This window comes from Ranitomeya variabilis, chromosome 2, assembly GCF_051348905.1.
Source record: "Ranitomeya variabilis isolate aRanVar5 chromosome 2, aRanVar5.hap1, whole genome shotgun sequence".
NCBI lineage: Eukaryota > Metazoa > Chordata > Amphibia > Anura > Dendrobatidae > Ranitomeya > Ranitomeya variabilis.
Genome location: NC_135233.1, coordinates 615,237,260 through 615,259,103, shown reverse-complemented (window position 1 = coordinate 615,259,103; position 21,844 = coordinate 615,237,260). Strand labels below are relative to the sequence as shown.

At 49.5% G+C, this 21,844-nt stretch overlaps 1 protein-coding gene across 3 annotated transcripts in view; it reads left to right on the top strand.

Moving 5' to 3' along the window:
- Nucleotides 1-21,844, top strand: part of PLEKHG4 (pleckstrin homology and RhoGEF domain containing G4) — an 80,989-nt gene that overhangs the window by 26,431 nt on the left and 32,714 nt on the right. Inside the window, exons 1-3 of one of the 3 annotated variants that reach the window (XM_077288765.1) lie at nucleotides 5,820-6,400; nucleotides 11,406-11,603; nucleotides 11,690-14,042. In XM_077288765.1, coding sequence (XP_077144880.1) covers nucleotides 6,392-6,400; nucleotides 11,406-11,603; nucleotides 11,690-14,042 — 2,560 coding nt within the window. In that variant the 5' untranslated portion in view covers nucleotides 5,820-6,391. Of the gene's footprint in view, nucleotides 1-5,819; nucleotides 6,401-11,405; nucleotides 11,604-11,689; nucleotides 14,043-21,844 lie in introns of those variants that run through there. The other 2 variants (XM_077288763.1, XM_077288764.1) reach the window with 2 other exon arrangements.

Here is a 21,844-nt window from a genome sequence, read left to right as displayed (position 1 = left end):
GGGTTGTCCTGGATGAGTGGGGTTGTCATGTATGATTGGGGTTGTCCTGTATGTTTGGGGTTGCCCTGTATGATTGAGGTTGTCCTGTATGATTGAGGTTGTCCTGGATGATTGGGGTTGTCCCGGATGATTGGGGTTGTCCTGGATGATTGGGGTTGTCTTCTATGATTGGGGATGTCCTGGATGATTGGGGTTGCCCCGGATGATTGGGGTTGCCCCGGATGATTGGGGTTGCCCCGGATGATTGGGGTTGCCCCGGATGATTGGGGTTGTCCTGGATGATTGGGGTAGCCCTGGATGATTGGGGTTGTCCTGGATTATTGGGGTTGTCCTGGATGATTGGGTTTGTCCTGGATGATTGCGGGTGCCCTGGATGATTGGGGTGTCCTGTATGATTGGAGTTGTCCTGTATGATTGGGGTTGCCCTGTATAATTGGGGTTTCCCTGTATGATCTGGGTTTCCCTGTATGATTGGCGTTGCCCTGGATGATTGGGGTTGTCCTGTGTAATTGGGGTTGCCCTGTATGATTGGGGTTGTCCTATATGATTGGGGTTGCCCTGGATGATTGGAGTTGTCCTGTATAATTGAGGTTGCCCTGTATGATTGGGGTTGTCCTGTATGATTGGGGTTGTCCTATAAGATTGGGGTTGTCCTGGATGATTGGGGTTGTCCTGGATGAGTGGGGTTGTCATGTATGATTGGGGTTCTCCTGGATGATTGCGGTTGTCCTGGATGATTGGGGTTGTCTGTATGTTTGGGGTTGCCCTGTATGATTGAGGTTGTCCTGGATGATTGGGGTTGTCCTGGATGATTGGGGTTGTCTTCTATGATTGGGGATGTCCTGGATGATTGGGGTTGCCCCGGATGATTGGGGTTGTCCTGGATGATTGGGGTAGCCCTGTATGATTGGGGTTGTCCTGCATGATTGGGGTTGCCCCGGATGATTGGGATAGCCCTGTATGATTGGGGTTGTCCTGCATGATTGGGGTTGTCCTGCATGATTGGGGTTGTCCTGCATGATTGGGGTTGTCCTGCATGATTGGGGTTGTCCTGGATGATTGGGGTTGCCCTGTATGATTGGGGTTGTCCTATAAGATTGGGGTTGTCCTGGATGATTAGGGTTGTCCTGGATGATTGGGGTTGTCCTGGATGAGTGGGGTTGTCATGTATGATTGGGGTTCTCCTGGATGATTGCGGTTGTCCTGTATGATTTGGGTTGTCCTGTATGATTGGGGTTGTCCTGTATGTTTGGGGTTGTCCTGGATGATTGGGGTTGTCCTGGATGATTGGGGTTGTCCTGGATGATTGGGGTTGTCCTGGATGATTGGGGTTGTCTTCTATGATTGGGGATGTCCTGGATGATTGGGGTAGCCCTGTATGATTGGGGTTGTCCTGCATGATCGGGGTTGTCCTGGATGATTGGGGTTGTCCTGGATGATTGGGGTAGCCCTGTATGATTGGGGTTGTCCTGCATGATTGGGGTTGTCCTGGATGATTGGGGTTGTCCTGAATGTTTGGGGTTGCCCCAGATCCTGGATCCAGGTCCAGGATGGTCACGGTGGTCCAGGATGGTCGCAGTGGTCCTGGATGGTCGGAGTTCACTTGTATGATTGGGGTTTTCCTGGATGATTGGGGTTGCCCCGGATGGTTGAGGTTGTCCTGTATGATTGGGGTTGTCCTGGATGTTTGGGGTTGTCCTGGATGTTTGGGGTTGTCCCAGATGATTGGGGTTGTCCTGTATGATTGGGGTTGTCCTGTATGATTGGGGTTGTCCTGGATGATTGGGGTTGTCCTGGATGATTGGGGTTGCCCTGGATGATTGGGGTTGCCCTGGATGATTGGGGTTGCCCTGGATGATTGGGGTTGCCCTGGATGAATGGGGTTGCCCTGCATGATTGGGGTTCTCCTGGATGATTGGGGTTGCCCTGGATGATTGGGATTGCCCTGGATGATTGGGGTTGTCATGAATGATTGGGGTAGCCCTGTATGATTGGGGTGGTCCAGGATGGTCTCGGTGGTCCAGGATGGTCGTGGTAGTCCTGGATGGTCAGGGTTGCCCTGTATGATTGAGGTTGTCCTGTATGATTGGGGTTGTCCTGGATGATTGGGGTTGTCCTGGATGATTGGGGTTGCCATTGGGGTTATCCTGGATGATTGGGGTTGCCCTGCATGATTGGGGTTGTCATGAATGATTGGGGTAGCCCTATATGATTGGGGTATTCCCAGATGGTTGCGGTGATCCAGGATGGTCGCAGTGGTCCTGGATGGTCGTGGTTGTCCTGTGTGGAGTTATCAGATGGGGCAGAATGGATTAAAGTGTGACATGTAAATGCAGGGTGGTTTTTATTAGTAAGGGTCACATAAGTGTCTCCGATCTTGTAACGTCTGCCCCTGACATACGACCTGTCTTATATCAGCTGATGCTGCTAATGAATGTGCCGCCAGGTGCGTCCTTGTGCTTGGCTGCAGTGTCGGCCATGTTCGGGCCACTATTACATCAAATGTTTCCTCTATATTATGTCACTATTTCTGCACCTTTATCACCCACATTCCTGAGAAGTTTCTGCATCCAGTATATCTGCCAGAGGGATGGAGTCATTAACCAGCTGGGATTCAAGGTCAGATAAGCTGCGCCTGTGCGCTGTGTCCCATCCGGGCTGCGCAGATAGACGATCCGCTACTAGAGCGCAGAATATTATGTAACAGGAGAAACGGAAATAAAAGCGGTCAGACCTACCCACAGCTCTGGGGTATAGATTGTAATGTATGTACACAGTGACTGCACCAGCAGAATAGTGAGAGCAGCTCTGGGGTATAATACAGGATGTAACTCAGGATCAGTAATGTAATGTATGTACACAGTGACTGCACCAGCAGAATAGTGAGTGCAGCTCTGGGGTATAATACAGGATGTAACTCAGGATCAGTAATATAATGTATGTACACAGTGACTGCACCAGCAGAATAGTGAGTGCAGCTCTGGGGTATAATACAGGATGTAACTCAAGATCAGTAAATGTAATGTATGTACACAGTGACTGCACCAGCAGAATAGTGAGTGCTGCTCTGGGGTACAATACAGGATCTGTAATGTAATGTATGTACACAGTGACAGAATAGTGAGTGCAGCTCTGGGGTACAATACAGGAGGTATCTCAGGATCAGTAATGTAATGTATGTACACAGTGTCTGCACCAGCAGAATAGTGAGTGCAGCTCTGGGGTATAATACAGGATGTAACTCAGGATCAGTAATGTAATGTATGTACACAGTGACTGCACCAGCAGAATAGTGAGTGCAGCTCTGGGGTACAATACAGGATCTGTAATGTAATGTACAGTACAGACCAAAAGTTTGGACACACCTTCTCATTTAAAGATTTTTCTGTATTTTCAAGACTATGAAAATTGTAAATTCACACTGAAGGCATCAAAACTATGAATTAACACATGTGGAATTATATACTTAACAAAAAAGTGTGAAACAACTGAAAATATGTCTTATATTCTAGGTTCTTCAAAGTAGCCACCTTTTGCTTTGATGACTGCTTTGCACACTCTTGGCATTCTCTTGATGAGCTTCAAGAGGTAGTCACCGGACACGGTCTTCCAACAATCTTGAAGGAGTTCCCAGAGATGCTTAGCACTTGTTGGCCCTTTTGCCTTCACTCTGCGGTCCAGCTCACCCCAAACCATCAGGTCATCTGGTGTAGCACCCCGTCACTCTCTTTCTTGGTCAAATAGCCCTTACACAGCCTGGAGGTGGGTTTGGGGTCATTGTCCTGTTGAAAAATAAATGATGGTCCAACTAAACGCAAACCGGATGGAACAGCATGCCGCTGCATGATGCTGTGGTAGCCATGCTGGTTCAGTATGCCTTCAATTTTGAATAAATCCCCAACAGTGTCACTAGCAAAGCACCCCCACACCATCACACCTCCTCCATGCTTCGCGGTGGGAACCAGGCATGTAGAGTCCATCCGTTCACCTTTTCTGCGTCACACAAAGACACGGTGATTGGAACCAAAGATCTCAAATTTGGACTCATCAGACCAAAGCACAGATTTCCACTGGTTTATTGTCCATTCCTTGTGTTCTTTAGCCCAAACAAGTTTGTTCTGCTTGTTGCCTGTCCTTAGCAGTGGTTTCCTAGCAGCTATTTTACCATGAAGGCTTGCTGCACAAAGTCTCCTCTTAACAGTTGATGTAGAGATGTGTCTGCTGCTAGAGCTCTGTGTGGCATTGACCTGGTCTCTAATCTGAGCTGCTGTTAACCAGCGATTTCTGAGGCTGGTGACTCGGATAAACTTATCCTCAGAAGCAGAGGTGACTCTTGGTCTTCCTTTCCTGGGGCGGTCCTCATGTGAGCCAGTTTCTTTGTAGCGCTTGATGGTTTTTGCCACTGCACTTGGGGACACTTTCAAAGTTTTCCCAATTTTTTTAGACTGACTGACCTTCATTTCTTAAAGTAATGATGGCCACTCGTTTTTCTTTACTTAGCTGCTTTTTTCTTGCCATAATACAAATTCTAACAGTCTATTCAGTAGGACTATCAGCTGTGTATCCACCAGACTTCTGCACAACACAACTGATGGTCCCAACCCCATTTATAAGGCAAGAAATCCCACTTATTAAACTTGACAGGGCACACCTGTGAAGTGAAAACCATTCCCGGTGACTACCTCTTGAAGCTCATCAAGAGAATGGCAAGAGTGTGCAAAGCAGTCATCAAAGCAAAAGGTGGCTACTTTGAAGAACCTAGTATATAAGACATATTTTCAGTTGTTTCACACTTTTTTGTGAAGTATATAATTCCACATGTGTTAATTCATAGTTTTGATGCCTTCAGTGTGAATTTACAATTTTCATAGTCATGAAAATACAGAAAAATCTTTAAATGAGAAGGTGTGTCCAAACTTTTGGTCTGTACTATATGTACACAGTGACCGCACCAGCAGAATAGTGAGTGCAGCTCTGGAGTATAATACAGAAGGTAACTCAGGATCAGTAATGTAATGTATGTACACAGTGACTGCACCAGCAGAATAGTGAGTGCAGCTCTGGAGGATAATACAGGATGTAACTCAGGATCAGTAATATAATGTATGTACACAGTGTCTGCACCAGCAGAATAGTAAGTGCAGCTCTGGGGTATAATACAGGATGTAACTCAGGATCAGTAATGTAATGTATGTACACAGTGACTGCACCAGCAGAATAGTGAGTGCAGCTCTGGAGTATAATACAGGATGTAACTCAGGATCAGTAATGTATGTACACAGTGACTGCACCAGCAGAATAGTGAGTGCAGCTCTGGGGTATAATACAGGATCAGTCATGTAATGTAAGTACACAGTGACAGAATAGTGAGTGCAGGTTTATGTATTTATTGGACACTCCCTTTAAGGAATGCTGGGAGTGCTGGTGGTTGTGTGGACCTTGGTGGCTCAGTCTGTGGTTCCTGTGTTGTCCGCTCTTCCTCAGAGTTGGGATTTCAGAGGGATAATTTCCTGGGAACGTTTTACTTTCCATATTTCTGGCCTCCCCTGTGGTGTTCTGGGGGTATAAGGTGGTCTCTGCTCCCCCACATACGGAGCCTTGTCTGCAATCCCTGAGGCTCCTCGTGTCCCTCCTTGGTGTCTGCAGGGCCAGGAATAGGATATGGGCCGTTTTTATGGGAGCCGGGTGAATGTCCGCTCACTTTGTGGCTGGGATCAGATCTATATGACATTGCACCGCGGGGGGACACCGGGGGCTGAGCGCGGGGTATCTGGCTATAGACGCAGCTGTGTGAATACAGCACTGTATAAATATGGAGCTGATATATAGAATAGCAGTGATGTTTATTCCTCGGCATCTCAGCAATTACAACATAAGTTTAAACTCCGTATTGAGTGAAGCCTGCAGTGTAAAGCATGGTGGCCACATCACCTGCTTTTTGTGGTATACTGCGTGTGACCAGAGCGCGGATCCATCTCACGTTCTCCAGCGGTCATGATACTACAGCTCCCATGTGTGCAGACTTCTGAGAGTTGTAGTGTCCCAGATGGCGCCCCCTGCAGGTTTCTCATGCGCCTCCTGATTATGGACGCCCCTGGGAAGCTGAACTTTCTCACTCTCTCGAAAATTTCCAAAATTAAGAGGACAATGGATCACTTCAGGGGAAATCTGCTTAGTACAGAGATTGTGTCTCCGGTCACAGATCCTCGGCTCGGCCCCCCCGGGTGTAATATTAGCCCCCCAAGACTGAGACGTCTCACTGCCGCTCGTTACATTGTGTCTTGTCTGGACTTGTGTTCTGCTACAATGTGACGAGGAGACGGCGGCTTTATTGCTCTGGACACCAGGAACTCGCCAGCGATACCTGAGCGAGAAGGGGCGTCTGTGCGAGATGTGGCAGGTATTCAGCCAGACGCCAGGTGACGTTTCGCTGAGCTTTTCACGACCGTCACAGCCTGTCAGGGAATAGGGGGCACAGACAAGGCGGGAGGTGACTGACGCGCATCGGTGCTGAGTAAGACGGTGTGTTGGGTGCAGGGCCCTGTATAGCGGGAATTCAGCTGAGCTGTATTTCATTTTCTGATGTTTCGCTTCCTGCTCATCGGCGTGAAAAAACTTCATCTGTATAGTGAGGTCCGGACAGATGGCAGCCAGCGACGCCAGTGGGGCCTGGTGTAAAATGTCGGATATAGATAGGTGCGCCGATCACCGCGGGTGGAGGCCGGAGGAAGCCCGCTCATATCGCACCGTTCAGGTGGTCGCTGTACTGTGCCGCCACGCTGCGCTCATTACGGCTTTTTCCATTCATAAAGTAGAATGAAGAGATCAGCGCGGAACAAAGAGCATTTAAGGGCTTGTTTCCATTTGCGAGAAACACGTCCGTGTCTCGCATGTGGAAACCAAGCTCTGGCGCCGGCACTGTGGAGCGGAGCGTGCGGCTCCATGTGTTGCTATACGGCCGCACGCTCCGCTCCCAAGTGCCGGCACCAGAGCTTGGTTTCCACATGCGAGACACGGACGTGTTTCTCGCAAATGGAAACAAGCCCTAATAGCTGTGTGCGGGCGGGGAGCGGCGGGCTCTGTCTGCAGGAAGCCCCTCGTGTCCTATTGGCAGTTTATTGTGCTAATTAAATGGGTCTTTTGTTCACTCCTGACGTAGGAAATGCCAGTGGTCCTACTCCAGTCTGCTCCTAACTCACCTTTCTCCTGTGCAGTACAGTATACAGGCAGAATAATCACAGGGAAAACATTACCTGTCCTGTATTATACTCCACAGCTGCACTCACTATTCTGCCGGTGCAGTCACTGTGTACATACATTACATTACTGATCCTGAGTTACATCCTGTATTATACCCCAGAGCTGCACTCACTATTCTGCTGGTGCAATCACTGTGTACATACATTACATTACTGATCCTGAGTTACATCTTGTATTATACTCCAGAGCTGCACTCACTATTCTGCTGGTGCAGTCACTGTGTACATACATTACATTACTGATCCTGAGTTACATCCTGTATTATACTCCAGAGCTGCACTCACTATTCTGCTGGTGCAGTCACTGTGTACATACATTACATTACTGATCCTGAGTTACATCCTGTATTATACTCCAGAGCTGCACTCACTATTCTGCTGGTGCAGTCATTATGTACATACATTACATTACTGATCCTGAGTTACATGCTGAATATACACAGTGACTGCACCAGCAGAATAGTGAGTGCAGCTCTGGGGTGTAATGCAAGGAGGTAACTCCGGACCAGTAATGTTTGTACACAGTAACTGCACCAGCAGAATAGTGAGTGCTGCTCTGGAGTATGTGATCGGTATCTGTATACTTTGTGAGCGCTGCTCTGGAGTGTGTGATCGGTGTCTGTATACTGTGTGAGCGCTGCTCTGGAGTGTGAGATCGGTGTCTATACTGTGTGAGCGCTGCTCTGGAGTGTGTGAACGGTATCTGTATACTGTGAGCGCTGCTCTGGAGTATGTGATCGGTGTCTGTATATTTTGTGAGTGCTGCTCTGGACTGTGTGATCGGTATCTGTATACTGTGTTAGTGCTGCTCTGGAGTGTGTGATCGGTGTCTGTATACTGTGTGAGCGCTGCTCTGGAGTATGTGATCGGTGTCTGTATACTTTGTGAGTGCTGCTCTGGAGTGATCAGTATCTGTATACTGTGTGAGCACTGCTCTGGAGTGTATGATCGGTATCTGTATACTGTGTGAGCGCTGCTCTGGAGCTTTTGATCGGTATCTGTATACTTTGTGAGTGCTGCTCTGGAGTGTGTGATCGATATCTGTATACTTTGTGAGTGCTGCTCTGGAGTGTGTGATCGGTGTCTTTATACTGTGTGAGCGCTGCTCAGGAGTGCGTGATCGGTATCTGTATACTGTGTGAGTTCTGCTCTGGAGTGTGTGATCGGTATCTGTATACTGTGTGAGCGCTGCTCTGAAGTGTATGATCGGTATCTGTATACTATGTGAGTGCTGCTCTGGAGTGTGATCGATATCTGTATACTGTGTGATCGGTGTCTGTATATTGTGTGAGCGCGGCTCTGGAGTGTGTGATCGGTATCTGTATACTGTGTGAGTGCTGCTCTGCCATGTGTGATCGGTGACTGTACACTTTGTGAGTGCTGCTCTGGAGTGTGTAATCGATATCTGTATACTGTGTGAGCGCTGCTCTGGAGTGTGTGATCGGTGTCTGTATACTGTGTGAGCGCTGCTCTGGAGTATGTGATCGGTGTCTGTATATTTTGTGAGTGCTGCTCTGGACTGTGTGATCGGTATCTGTATACTGTGTTAGTGCTGCTCTGGAGTGTGTGATCGGTGTCTGTATACTGTGTGAGCGCTGCTCTGGAGTGATCAGTATCTGTATACTGTGTGAGCACTGCTCTGGAGTGTATGATCGGTATCTGTATACTGTGTGAGCGCTGCTCTGGAGCTTTTGATCGGTATCTGTATACTTTGTGAGTGCTGCTCTGGAGTATGTGATCGGTGTCTGTATACTTTGTGAGTGCTGCTCTGGCGTGTGTGATCGGTGTCTGTATACTGTGTGAGCGCTGCTCTGGAGTTTATGATCGGTTTCTGTATACTGTGAGTGCTGCTCTGGAGTGTGTGATCGGTATCTGTATACTGTGTGAGCGCTGCTGTGGAGTGTGTGATTGGTATCTGTATACTGTGTGAGCACTGCTCTGGAGTGTGTGATCGGTATCTGTATACTGTGTGAGCGCTGCTCTGGAGTATGTGATCGGTGTCTGTATACTTTGTGAGTGCTGCTCTGGAGTGTGTGATTGGCATCTGTATACTGTGTGAGCGCTGCTCTGGAGTATGTGATCGGTGTCTGGATATTTTGTGAGTGCTGCTCTGGAGTGATCAGTATCTGTATACTGTGTGAGCGCTGCTCTGGTGTGTATGATCGATATCTGTATACTGTGTGAGCGCTGCTCTGGAGTGTGTGATCGGTGTCTGTATACTTTGTGAGTGCTGCTCTGGAGTATGTGATCGGTGTCTGTATACTTTGTGAGTGCTGCTCTGGCGTGTGATCGGTGTCTGTATACTGTGTGAGCGCTGCTCTGGAGTTTATGATCGGTTTCTGTATACTGTGAGTGCTGCTCTGTAGCGTGTGATCGGTATCTGTATACTGTGTGAGCGCTGCTCTGGAGTCTGTGATTGGTATTTGTATACTGTGTGAGTGCTGCTCTGGAGTGTGTGATCGGTATCTGTATACTGTGTGAGCGCTGCTCTGGAGTATGTGATCGGTGTCTGTATACTTTGTGAGTGCTGCTCTGGAGTGTGTGATTGGCATCTGTATACTGTGTGAGCGCTGATCTGGAGTGTGTGAACGGTATCTGTATACTGTGAGCGCTGCTCTGGAGTATGTGATCGGTATCTGTATACTTCGTGAGTGCTGCTCTGGAGTGTGTGATTGGCATCTGTATACTGTGTGAGTGCTGCTCTGGAGTGTGTGATCTGTTTCTGTATACTGTTTGAGCGCTGCTCTGCAGTGTGTGATCGGTGTCTATACTGTGTGAGGCCTGCTCTGGAGTGTGTGATCGGTGTCTGTATACTGTGAGCGCTGCTCTAGAGTGTGTGATCGGTATCTGTATACTGTGTGAGCGCTGCTCTGGAGTGTGTGATCGGTATCTGTATACTGTGTGAGTGCTGCTCTGGAGTGTATGATCGGTATCTGTATACTGTGTGAGCGCTGCTCTAGAGTGTGTGATCGGTATCTGTATACTGTGTGAGCGCTGCTCTGGAGTGTGTGATCGGTATCTGTATACTGTGTGAGTGCTGCTCTGGAGTGTATGATCGGTATCTGTATACTGTGTGAGCGCTGCTCTGGAGTGTGTGATCGGTATCTGTATACTGTGTGAGTGCTGCTCTGGAGTGTGTGATCGGTATCTGTATACTGTGTGAGCGCTGCTCTGGAGTGTATGATCGGTATCTGTATACTGTGTGAGCGCTGCTCTGGAGTGTGTGATCCCTGGTGGGATTCTCGCCTCGTGGTGCTGACCATTGATCCTGATAGTGTTCAGTTGTATGGAGACGTCCCTGTAGAGATCAGAACTTGTGTCCTGCACGTTGCGATTCTGCGCTACATTCTGCTCCTGGTCTCGCACGTTTCCTTAGTAGATCTGATGTCGGACTCTTGACTTTCGCTTTCTTGCTCCATTATGGCTCAGTGTAAGAGCGACTGTCAGTCATTAATGGCCACGGCACTGACATCCCCTCCCCCCCGTTCCGTGTCTGATGTCGGACTCTTGACTTTCGCTTTCATGCTCCATTATGGCTCAGTGTGAGAGCGACGGTCAGTCATTAATGGCCGTGGCGCTGACGTCCCCTCCCCCATTCAGTATCTGATTTCGGACTCTTGACTTTCGCTTTCTTGCTCCATTATGGCTCAGTGTGAGAGCGACTGTCAGTCATTAATGGCCGCGGTGCTGACGTCCCCTCCTCCGTTCAGTGTCTGATTTCTGACTCTTGACTTTCGCTTTCTTCCTCCATCATGGCTCAGTGTGAGAGCGACTGTCAGTCATCAATGGTTGCGGCGCTGACGTCCCCTCCCTCATTCGGTGTCTGATTTGTGAAGTGTGCTGCCATCACTCGCTGGCTTCTTTGCGGTGCGGCCGGGCTGACTCTATATTTGCCATATTGCATAAATAATCCCCCCGAGCTCGTCAGACAGGTAGCCCCCCCCCCCCCCCTAACATGGCACGTCACATAGAGCATTGCCCCGTGCTGCCCCCGCAGTCAGGGCGCCTACACTTAACCATGCAGCGCCTCCGCTGTCACCAAAGGTCAAGGCTAAGGGGGGATAACTGTATTTTTCATTCTGAGAGTAAAGGACGATCTGTAAATGGAGACGGCTTCAGCAGCTGCGCATTTCTCTCCCTCCGCAGGATTCTGAGTCTTTGGACAGTTGCATCCAGAAGACCCTCTCCTCCCTCTACCATCCGTTCGAGTCCACCGCTGCCACCTTACTGTGCCAAGTCCTGGATGTCGTGGAGAAGACCTACCGCGGAGATGGCCTCGGTTATCTCATCGATTTTCTGATCCCGGCAAAGCGAATCCTGCAGGGATTGCAGCAGGAGGCATGTGTGAGTATGAGGGGGCTACGATTCCAGCGGGTGGTCAGCACGCGTCTCTACGGTCCCCTGTCATTGATGTTTTCCGTTTTCTTCAGTTACAGTATTGTGGTCTTCTCTTCCGACATGCTGGGTGGCCCCTCTGTATCCACGACAAGGTCGTTCTGCAGCTGGCGTCCATTGACTGGCGGCTCCTCCAGCCGGGAGACTTCTACCTCCAAGTGGTGCCTTATTTGAGAAAGACCCCGAGGATCGTGCTAAAATGTCTTGCCCAGGACCACCATAACGTGGAGGAGGTGTTGCTACCGGAGGGGTCCTACACTTCCATCTTCACCCTGGAATGGTTGGAATTCATCAACTCTGATCGGATCGGGGTCTCTCTGGAGAACGTTCTCCTGACCGGTGACGGTCAGCTCCACCGGGTGTCATGGGATCTGATTGTTCATCCGGAGTTTGTAGAGAAGAAGCCGTCAATTGAGGAGGTTGTGGACCTTTCAAAGAGATTTCTTTTCCAAGGAAAGCGGGGTCTGACCCACCCTTCCGTGGAAGAATTGATGGTTCAAGATGAGGAAGTTGTTCTGGACCCTCCATCCGCCAGTTGTGACCCCGGAGCCGCTATTACATTGGAAGCCAAACCAGATTGCTCCAGTGAGATTGAAGGAGACTATGTGGAGCTGCGTGATATTACGGTGCCACGTCTCGGCCCTCAGAAGGGCTCATTAACTCAGTCCATAGCCTTAAACTTCAAAAGCCAGCACGAGTCGCACCAAAGAGCCAAGGATAGCCCGACGTTACGTATTGTAAGCAGCGGCGGGTGCGCGGAAAGATCCATCCACAGCCGCGCACAGGCACCTGACGCCGAGACTAACATGGGAGCGATAATGACGTACCATGATACATATCATGTGCAAAATCCAGAGACCATAGACCTGGTGGACATTGACTCCATTCCTGGCCGCACTCGCTTCTCCGTTGACCATGGAATGAAGAGTTTCCAGCAAATTTTTAATCTCGAAAATAACTCGTTGTCGCCGTTATCTGAGGATTCCGGAAACAATGTTATCAAGGAGACAGATAACGACAGAAAGAGCTGCGAGTGGCCGACTCCAGAGCCGGATAATTATAGCACATCGTCATCTATCCAGGAGGAAAGCAGAAGCCGCTGTAGACATGTCACCGAGGATGTCCGGGGGGCGACAGATGGACCAGAGCATTCGAGGACACATGACAGTCCCGGAATAGAGGACGGGGAGCGTCCTAACCGAGAACTTTCCCAAACTTTTGTTTACCATCCCAACGAGGAGGATAGTGACCAAACGGTGCCTCAGCTACCAAACGGTAGCAACCCTCCACAAGGAGGCACGGGCAACGTGGCGGGTCCAGAAAATGGGGACAAAATAATGGGTGCGGGCAATGTGGCTGGTCCCGAAAATGGGGACAAGGTTATGGGTGCAGAATATAGGGACAAGGTAATGTGTGTGGGCAATGTGGGGGTTGTGGAATATGGTGACAAGGTAATGGGTGCAGAATATGGGGACAAGGTAATGGCTGATGAAAATGGGGACAAGGTAATGGCTGAAGAAAATGGGGACAAGGTAATATGTGAAGAAAATGGGGACAAGGTAATGGGTGCGGGCAATGTGGCTGGTCCGGAATATGGGGGCAAGGTAGAGGGTGAAGAATATGGGGACAAGGTAATGGGTGAGGAAAATCAGAGCAAGGTGGAGGGTGTGGAAAACATGGGCAGTATGGTGGGTCTAGAAAATGAGCACAAGGTGATGGGTCCTGAAAACACGGGCAGAGGGAAGGATGCAGAAAATGGGGAGAAGGAGGAGGGTGCTGAAAACACGACCAGAATAGAGGGTACAGAAAACACAGGCAGGGTGGTGGGTGCTGAAATCAGAGACAATGTGGAGGGTGCAGATAATGCGTTTGAGGTGGCGGGTGCAGAAAACACGGGCAAGGCGGTGGGTGCAGAAAACACGGGCAAGGTGGCGAGTGCAGAAAACACGGGCAAGGCGGGTGCAGAGAACGCGGGCCATATGAGTGGTCTCAGTAGACAAGTCTTAGAACCACACAAGGTGCCTGAGGATCGGAATCGGGCGCTGTCTGGGGAATGTAATGACCAAGTCGCTGCTGACGTAGGACAGAGTTTCACCTTCGCTGGTGGTGATCACCTTATTTCCGTGGATTTTGTGCTGATGAACGGACACACGGACGAGCTGCCGGCCCCCGCTATGGAGCAAACCAAACTAGACTTGCCTTCTTGTCACGTGGGACATGACAGTCCCCCCAGGAGCCCACAATATGCCAAGCGAGCACAATCGCCACCAACACAACTACCTCTAGAGACCCTGCACGAGGATACAGAGGAGGAGCAAGGTGCGGCCACCGATGAGCCCCCGCAAGTCACAGGAGGGTACGTCCGCCATCAGGGAGCCACCGGGAGAGGTAAGACTGGCCAAAGCCAGATAATAATAAAGAGTGTAGAATCTGTGCATTTCCCGGTTGCCCTCAGACCCCTCCATCTCTGCCGTTCCTGAAGATTAATTTTCTCTGGACCCCCAGATCGTCCTCTGAGATGATCAGTCGGAGACATCGGACCCCTCCTATAGATAAGCATATAAACAGCGGCTGTTGGACATGTGTGTGTATATATATATATATATATATATCTCCTTTCTGCGGAGCGCTGTCACTGGGTGTTCTGGGCGTACCGTGACACGATGTCGTATTTCTCTCGTGCGGATCCTCCCGAGTGTTTCCTGATTTCCGGATATCTCCTCTAATCCTGCTCCCTTCCTGTAGTAGGAGAGGTCAGATAAGAATATTGTGGGACAGCTGCGGACATTGCAGACCCTCTGATGTCATGCTATAGGTATAACTGTGGCATCCAGCTGCAGAACTACAAGTCCCAGACCTTCCACCCCTTAGAGTGCTGCTGGTGTGATAGGGAAGGAGGTGCGGCGGAGCTGATGGTGGCCATTGCTGTGGTTGGCTGTCACTGATGGTGGCCGTCGCTAATGTTTGCTGTATCTGGTGGTGGCCGTTGCTGTGGTTGGCTGTCACTGATGGTGGCTGTCACTGGTGGTGGCCGTTGCTGTGGTTGGCTGTCACTGATGGTGGCCGTCGCTGGTGGTGGCCGTTGCTGTGGTTGGCTGTCACTGATGATGACTGTCGCTAGTTGTTGCTGGTGGTGGCTGTCGCTGGTGGTGGCCGTCGGTGGTGGCCGTTGCTGTGGTTGGCTGTCACTGATGGTGGCTGTCGCTAGTTGTGGCGGTTGCTGGTGGTCGGCTGTCACTGATGGTGGCTGTCGCTGGTGGTGACCGTTGCTGGTGGTGGCCGTTGCTGTGGTTGGCTGTCACTAATGGTGGCTGTCGCTGATGGTGGCCGTCGCTGGTTGTGGCTGTCACTGATGGTGGCCGTCGCTGGTGGTGGCCGTTGCTGTGGTTGGCTGTCACTGATAGTGACTGTCGCTAGTTGTGGCCGTTGCTGGTGGTGGCCGTTGCTGTGGTTGGCTGTCGCTGGTGGTGGTGGTCGCTGGTGGTGGCCGTTGCTGTGGTTGGCCGTCACTGATGGTGGCTGTCACTGGTAGTGGCCGTCGTTGGTGGTGGCCGTTGCTGTGGTTGGCTGTCACTGATGGTGGCTGTCGCTAGTTGTGGCGGTTGCTGGTGGTGGCCGTTGCTGTGGTTGGCTGTCACTGATGGTGGCCGTTGCTGGTGGTGGCCGTTGCTGTGGTTGGCTGTCACTGGTGGTGGCTGTTGCTGTGGTTGGCCGTCACTGATGGTGGCTGTCACTGGTAGTGGCCGTCGTTGGTGGTGGCCGTTGCTGTGGTTGGCTGTCACTGATGGTGGCTGTCGCTAGTTGTGGCGGTTGCTGGTGGTCGGCTGTCACTGATGATGACTGTCGCTAGTTGTTGCTGGTGGTGGCCGTTGCTGTGGTTGGCTGTCACTGATGGTGGCTGTCACTGGTGGTGGCCGTTGCTGTGGTTGGCTGTCACTGATGGTGGCTGTCACTGATGGTGGCCGTCGCTGGTGGTGGCCGTTGCTGTGGTTGGCTGTCACTGATGATGACTGTCGCTAGTTGTTGCTGGTGGTGGCTGTCACTGGTGGTGGCCGTTGCTGTGGTTGGCCGTCACTGATGGTGGCTGTCACTGGTAGTGGCCGTCGTTGGTGGTGGCCGTTGCTGTGGTTGGCTGTCACTGATGGTGGCTGTCGCTAGTTGTGGCCGTTGCTGGTGGTCGGCTGTCACTGATGGTGGCTGTCGGTGGTGGTGACCGTTGCTGGTGGTGGCCGTTGCTGTGGTTGGCTGTCGCTGGTTGTGGCTGTCACTGATGGTGGTCGTCGCTGGTGGTGGCCGTTGCTGTGGTTGGCTGTCACTGATAGTGGCTGTCGCTAGTTGTGGCCGTTGCTGTGGTTGGCTGTCACTGATGGTGACTGTCGCTGGTTGTGACTGTCGCTGGTTGTGGCTGTCACTGATGGTGGCCGTTGCTGTGGTTGGCTGTCACTGATGGTGGCCGTCGCTAGTTGTGGCCGTTGCTGGTGGTGGCTGTTGCTGTGGTTGGCTGTCACTGATGGTGGCCGTCGCTGGTTGTGGCTGTCACTGATGGTGGCCGTCGCTGGTGGTTGGCTGTCACTGATGGTGGCTGTCGCTAGTTGTGGCCGTTGCTCGTGGTGGCCGTTGCTGTGGTTGGCTGTCACTGATGGTGGCTGTCGCTGGTTGTGGCTGTCACTGATAGTGGCCGTTGCTGTGGTTGGCTGTCACTGATGGTGGCTATCTCTAGTTGTGGCCGTTGCTGGTGGTGGCCGTTGCTGTGGTTGGCTGTCACTGATGGTGGCGGTCGCTGGTTGTGGCTGTCACTGATGGTGGCCGTTGCTGGTGGTGGCCGATGCTGTGCTTGGCTGTCGCTGTTTGTGGCTGTCACTGATGGTGGCCGCTGCTGGTGGTGGCCGTTGCTGTGGTTGGCTGTCACTGATGGTGGCTGTCGCTAGTTGTGGCGGTTGCTGGTGGTGGCCGTAGCTGTGGTTGGCTGTCACTGATGGTGGCTGTCACTGATGGTGGCCGTCGCTGGTGGTGGCCGTTGCTGTGGTTGGCTGTCACTGATGGTGGCTGTCGCTGGTGGTGGCCTTTGCTGGTGTTGGCCTTTGCTGTGGTTGGCTGTCACTGATGGTGGCTGTCACTGATGGTGGCCGTTGCTGGTGGTGGCTGTTGCTATGGTCTGCTGTCACTGATGGTGGCCGTCGCTGGTTGTGGCTGTCACTGATGGTGGCCGTTGCTGGTGGTGGCCGTTGCTGTGGTTGGCTATCACTGATGGTGGCTGTCGCTAGTTGTGGCCGTTGCTGGTGGTGGCCGTTGCTGTGGTTGGCTGTCACCGATGGTGGCAGTCGCTGGTTGTGGCTGTCACTGATGGTGGCCGTTGCTGGTGTTGGCCGTTGCTGTGGTTGGCTGTCACTGTTTGTGGCTGTCACTGATGGTGGCCGTTGTTGGTGGCCGTTGCTGTGGTTGGCTGTCACTGATGGTCGGCTGTCGCTGGTGGTGGCCGTCGCTGTGATTGGCTGTCGCTGATGGTGGCCGTTGCTGGAGGTGGCTGTCCGAGTATTCCCAGTGTCAGTGGGATAAGGCACGAGATTAACCCTCTCCCTCCTAAGCCCAGCTTAAAATATCCCATGTGTATATGGCTGACCCTGTCCGTCCCGTGCGCTGCATTTCCTCTGTGTGTGGGGGATGTGAGGGGTCTGCGGCGTCCATATTGGTCCCTCCATTGGCTGGAGGGGCTCCGTATTGTATACATAGGGCATTAGTCACCCGGGCAGGTTTCAGGTGTCACCCACAGGGTGAGGCCGGGCCCAGAGCCTGGATTTTTACATAAGGTGTCACAGTCCGGCTGCAGAGGGACAATTCTGCACAAACGGCGATAAGTTAATGTAAAACTGTGAGGGACGTTCTATAACTAATGATTCATCCCTGAACAGCGAGGGCAAAAAACAGTTACACTATACAGGTCCTTCTCAAAAAATTAGCATATAGTGTTAAATTTCATTATTTACCATAATGTAATGATTACAATTAAACTTTCATATATTATAGATTCATTATCCACCAACTGAAATTTGTCAGGTCTTTTATTGTTTTAATACTGATGATTTTGGCCTACAACTCCTGATAACCCAAAAAACCTGTCTCAATAAATTAGCATATTTCACCCGTCCAATCAAATAAAAGTGTTTTTTAATAACAAACAAAAAAACCATCAAATAATAATGTTCAGTTATGCACTCAATACTTGGTCGGGAATCCTTTGGCAGAAATGACTGCTTCAATGCGGCGTGGCATGGAGGCAATCAGCCTGTGACACTGCTGAGATGTTATGGAGGCCCAGGATGCTTCAATAGCGGCCTTAAGCTCATCCAGAGTGTTGGGTCTTGCGTCTCTCAACTTTCTCTTCACAATATCCCACAGATTCTCTATGGGGTTCAGGTCAGGAGAGTTGGCAGGCCAATTGAGCACAGTAATACCATGGTCAGTAAACCATTTACCAGTGGTTTTGGCACTGTGAGCAGGTGCCAGGTCGTGCTGAAAAATGAAATCTTCATCTCCATAAAGCCTTTCAGCCCATGGAAGCATGAAGTGCTCCAAAATCTCCTGATAGCTAGCTGCATTGACCCTGCCCTTGATGAAACACAGTGGACCAACACCAGCAGCTGACATGGCACCCCACACCATCACTGACTGTGGGTACTTGACACTGGACTTCAGGCATTTTGGCATTTCCTTCTCCCCAGTCTTCCTCCAGACTCTGGCACCTTGATTTCCGAATGACATGCAAAATTTGCTTTCATCAGAAAAAAGTACTTGGGACCACTTAGCAACAGTCCAGTGCTGCTTCTCTGTAGCCCAGGTCAGGCGCTTCTGCCGCTGTTTATGGTTCAAAAGTGGCTTTACCTGGGGAATGCGGCACCTGTAGCCCATTTCCTGCACACGCCTGTGCACGGTGGCTCTGGATGTTTCCACACCAGACTCAGTCCACTGCTTCCTCAGGTTCCCCAAGGTCTGGAATCGGTCCTTCTCCACAATCTTCCTCAGGGTCCGGTCACCTCTTCTCGTTGTACAGCGTTTTCTGCCACATTGTTTCCTTCCAACAGACTTACCATTGAGGTGCCTTGATACAGCACTCTGGGAACAGCCTATTTGTTGAGAAATTTATTTCTGGGTCTTACCCTCTTGCTTGAGGGTGTCAATGATGGCCTTCTTGACATCTGTCAGGTCGCTAGTCTTACCCATGATGGGGGTTTTGAGTAATGAACCAGGCAGGGAGTTTTTAAAAGCCTCAGGTATCTTTTGCATGTGTTTAGAGTTAATTAGTTCATTCAGAAGATTAGGGTAATAGGTCATTTAGAGAACCTTTTCTTGATATGCTAATTTATTGAGACTGGTTTTTTGGGTTATCAGGAGTTGTATGCCAAAATCATCAGTATTAAAACAATAAAAGACCTGACAAATTTCAGTTGGTGGATAATGAATCTATAATATATGAAAGTTTAATTGTAATCATTACATTATGGTAAATAATGAAATTTAACACTATATGCTAATTTTTTGAGAAGAACCTGTATTTTGTAAGATCTCTGCTTGCTGTCACATCCCTGTGTTTTTTTGTAAGATCTCTGCTTGCTGTCTCATCCCTGTTTTTTTGTAAGATCTCTGCTTGCTGTCACATCCCTGTGTTTTTGTAAGATCTCTGCTGTCACATCCCTGTTTTTTGTGAGATCTCTGCTTGCTGTCACTTACCTCTGTTGTTTTTGTAAGATCTCTGCTTGCTGTCACATCCCTGTGGTTTTGTAAGATCTCTGCTTGCTGTCACATTCCTGTGTTTTTTGTAAGATCTCTGCTTGCTGTCACATCCCTGTGTTTTTCTGTAAGATCTCTGCTTGCTGTCACATCCGTGTTTTTGTAAGATCTCTGCTTGCTGTCACATCTCCGTGTTTTTGTAAGATCTCTGCTTGCTGTCACATCCCTGTGTTTTTGTAAGATCTCTGCTTGCTGTCTCATCCCCGTGTTTTGTAAGATCTCTGCTTGCTGTCTCATCCCTGTGTTTTTTTGTAAGATCTCTGCTTGCTGTCACATCCCTGTGTTTTTGTAAGATCTCTGCTTGCTGTCTTATCCCTGTGTTTTTTGTAAGATCTCTGCTTGCTGTCACATCCCTGTGTTTTGTAAGATCTCTGCTTGCTGTCACATCCCTGTGTTTTTGTAAGATCTCTGCTTGCTGTCACATCCCCGTGTTTTTGTAAGATCTCTGCTTGCTGTCACATTCCTGTGTTTTTTGTAAGATCTCTGCTTGCTGTCACATCCCTGTGTTTTTTTGTAAGATCTCTGCTTGCTGTCACATCCCCGTGTTTTTGTAAGATCTCTGCTTGCTGTCACTTACCTGTGTTTTTTGTAAGATCTCTGCTTGCTGTCTCATCCCTGTGTTTTTTGTAAGATCTCTGCTTGCTGTCACATCCCTGTGTTTTTGTAAGATCTCTGCTTGCTGTCACTTACCTCTGTTGATTTTGTAAGATCTATGCTTGCTGTCTCATCCCTGTTTTTTGTAAGATCTCTGCTTGCTGTCACATCCCTGTGTTTTTGTAAGATCTCTGCTTGCTGTCACATTCCTGTGTTTTTTGTAAGATCTCTGCTTGCTGTCACATCCCTGTGTTTTTTTGTAAGATCTCTGCTTGCTGTCACATCCCTGTGTTTTTTGTAAGATCTCTGCTTGCTGTCACATCCCCGTGTTTTTGTAAGATCTCTGCTTGCTGTCACTTACCTGTGTTTTTTGTAAGGTCTCTGCTTGCTGTCTCATCCCTGTGTTTTTTGTAAGATCTCTGCTTGCTGTCACATCCCTGTGTTTTTGTAAGATCTCTGCTTGCTGTCACTTACCTCTGTTGATTTTGTAAGATCTATGCTTGCTGTCTCATCCCTGTTTTTTGTAAGATCTCTGCTTGCTGTCATTAACCGTGTTTTTTGCAAGATCCCTGCTTGCTGCCACATCCCTGTGTTTTTGTAAGATCTCTGCTTGCTGTCTCATCCCCGTGTTTTGTAAGATCTCTGCTTGCTGTCTCATCCCTGTGTTTTTTTGTAAGATCTCTGCTTGCTGTCACATCCCTGTGTTTTTGTAAGATCTCTGCTTGCTGTCACATCCCCGTGTTTTTGTAAGATCTATGCTTGCTGTCACATTCCTGTGTTTTTTGTAAGATCTCTGCTTGCTGTCACATCCCTGTGTTTTTTTGTAAGATCTCTGCTTGCTGTCACATGTTTTTTTTGTAAGATCTCTGCTTGCTGTCACATCCGTGTTTTTGTAAGATCTCTGCTTGCTGTCACATCCCTGTGTTTTTGTAAGATCTCTGCTTGCTGTCTCATCCCTGTGGTTTTTGTAAGATCTCTGCTTGCTGTCACATCCCTGTGTTTTTGTAAGATCTCTGCTTGCTGTCTCATCCCTGTGTTTTTTGTAAGATCGCTGCTTGCTGTCACATCCCTGTGTTTTTGTAAGATCTCTGCTTGCTGTCTCATCCCTGTATTTTTGTAAGATCTCTGCTTGCTGTCACATCCCTGTGTTTTTTTGTAAGATCTCTGCTTGCTGTCACATCCCTGTGTTTTTTGTAAGATCTCTGCTTGCTGTCACATCCCTGTGTTTTTTGTAAGATCCCTGCTTGCTGTCACATCCCTGTGTTTTTTGTAAGATCTCTGCTTGCTGTCATATCCCTGTGTTTTTGTAAGATCTCTGCTTGCTGTCTCATCCCCGTGTTTTGTAAGATCTCTGCTTGCTGTCTCATCCCTGTTTTTTTGTAAGATCTCTGCTTGCTGTCACATCCCTGTGTTTTTGTAAGATCTCTGCTTGCTGTCTTATCCCTGTGTTTTTTGTAAGATCTCTGCTTGCTGTCACATCCCTGTGTTTTTGTAAGATCTCTGCTTGCTGTCACATCCCCGTGTTTTTGTAAGATCTCTGCTTGCTGTCACATTCCTGTGTTTTTTGTAAGATCTCTGCTTGCTGTCACATCCCTGTGTTTTTTTGTAAGATCTCTGCTTGCTGTCACATCCCTGTGTTTTTTGTAAGATCTCTGCTTGCTGTCACATCCCCGTGTTTTTGTAAGATCTCTGCTTGCTGTCACTTACCTGTGTTTTTTGTAAGATCTCTGCTTGCTGTCACATCCCTGTGTTTTTGTAAGATCTCTGCTTGCTGTCACTTACCTCTGTTGATTTTGTAAGATCTATGCTTG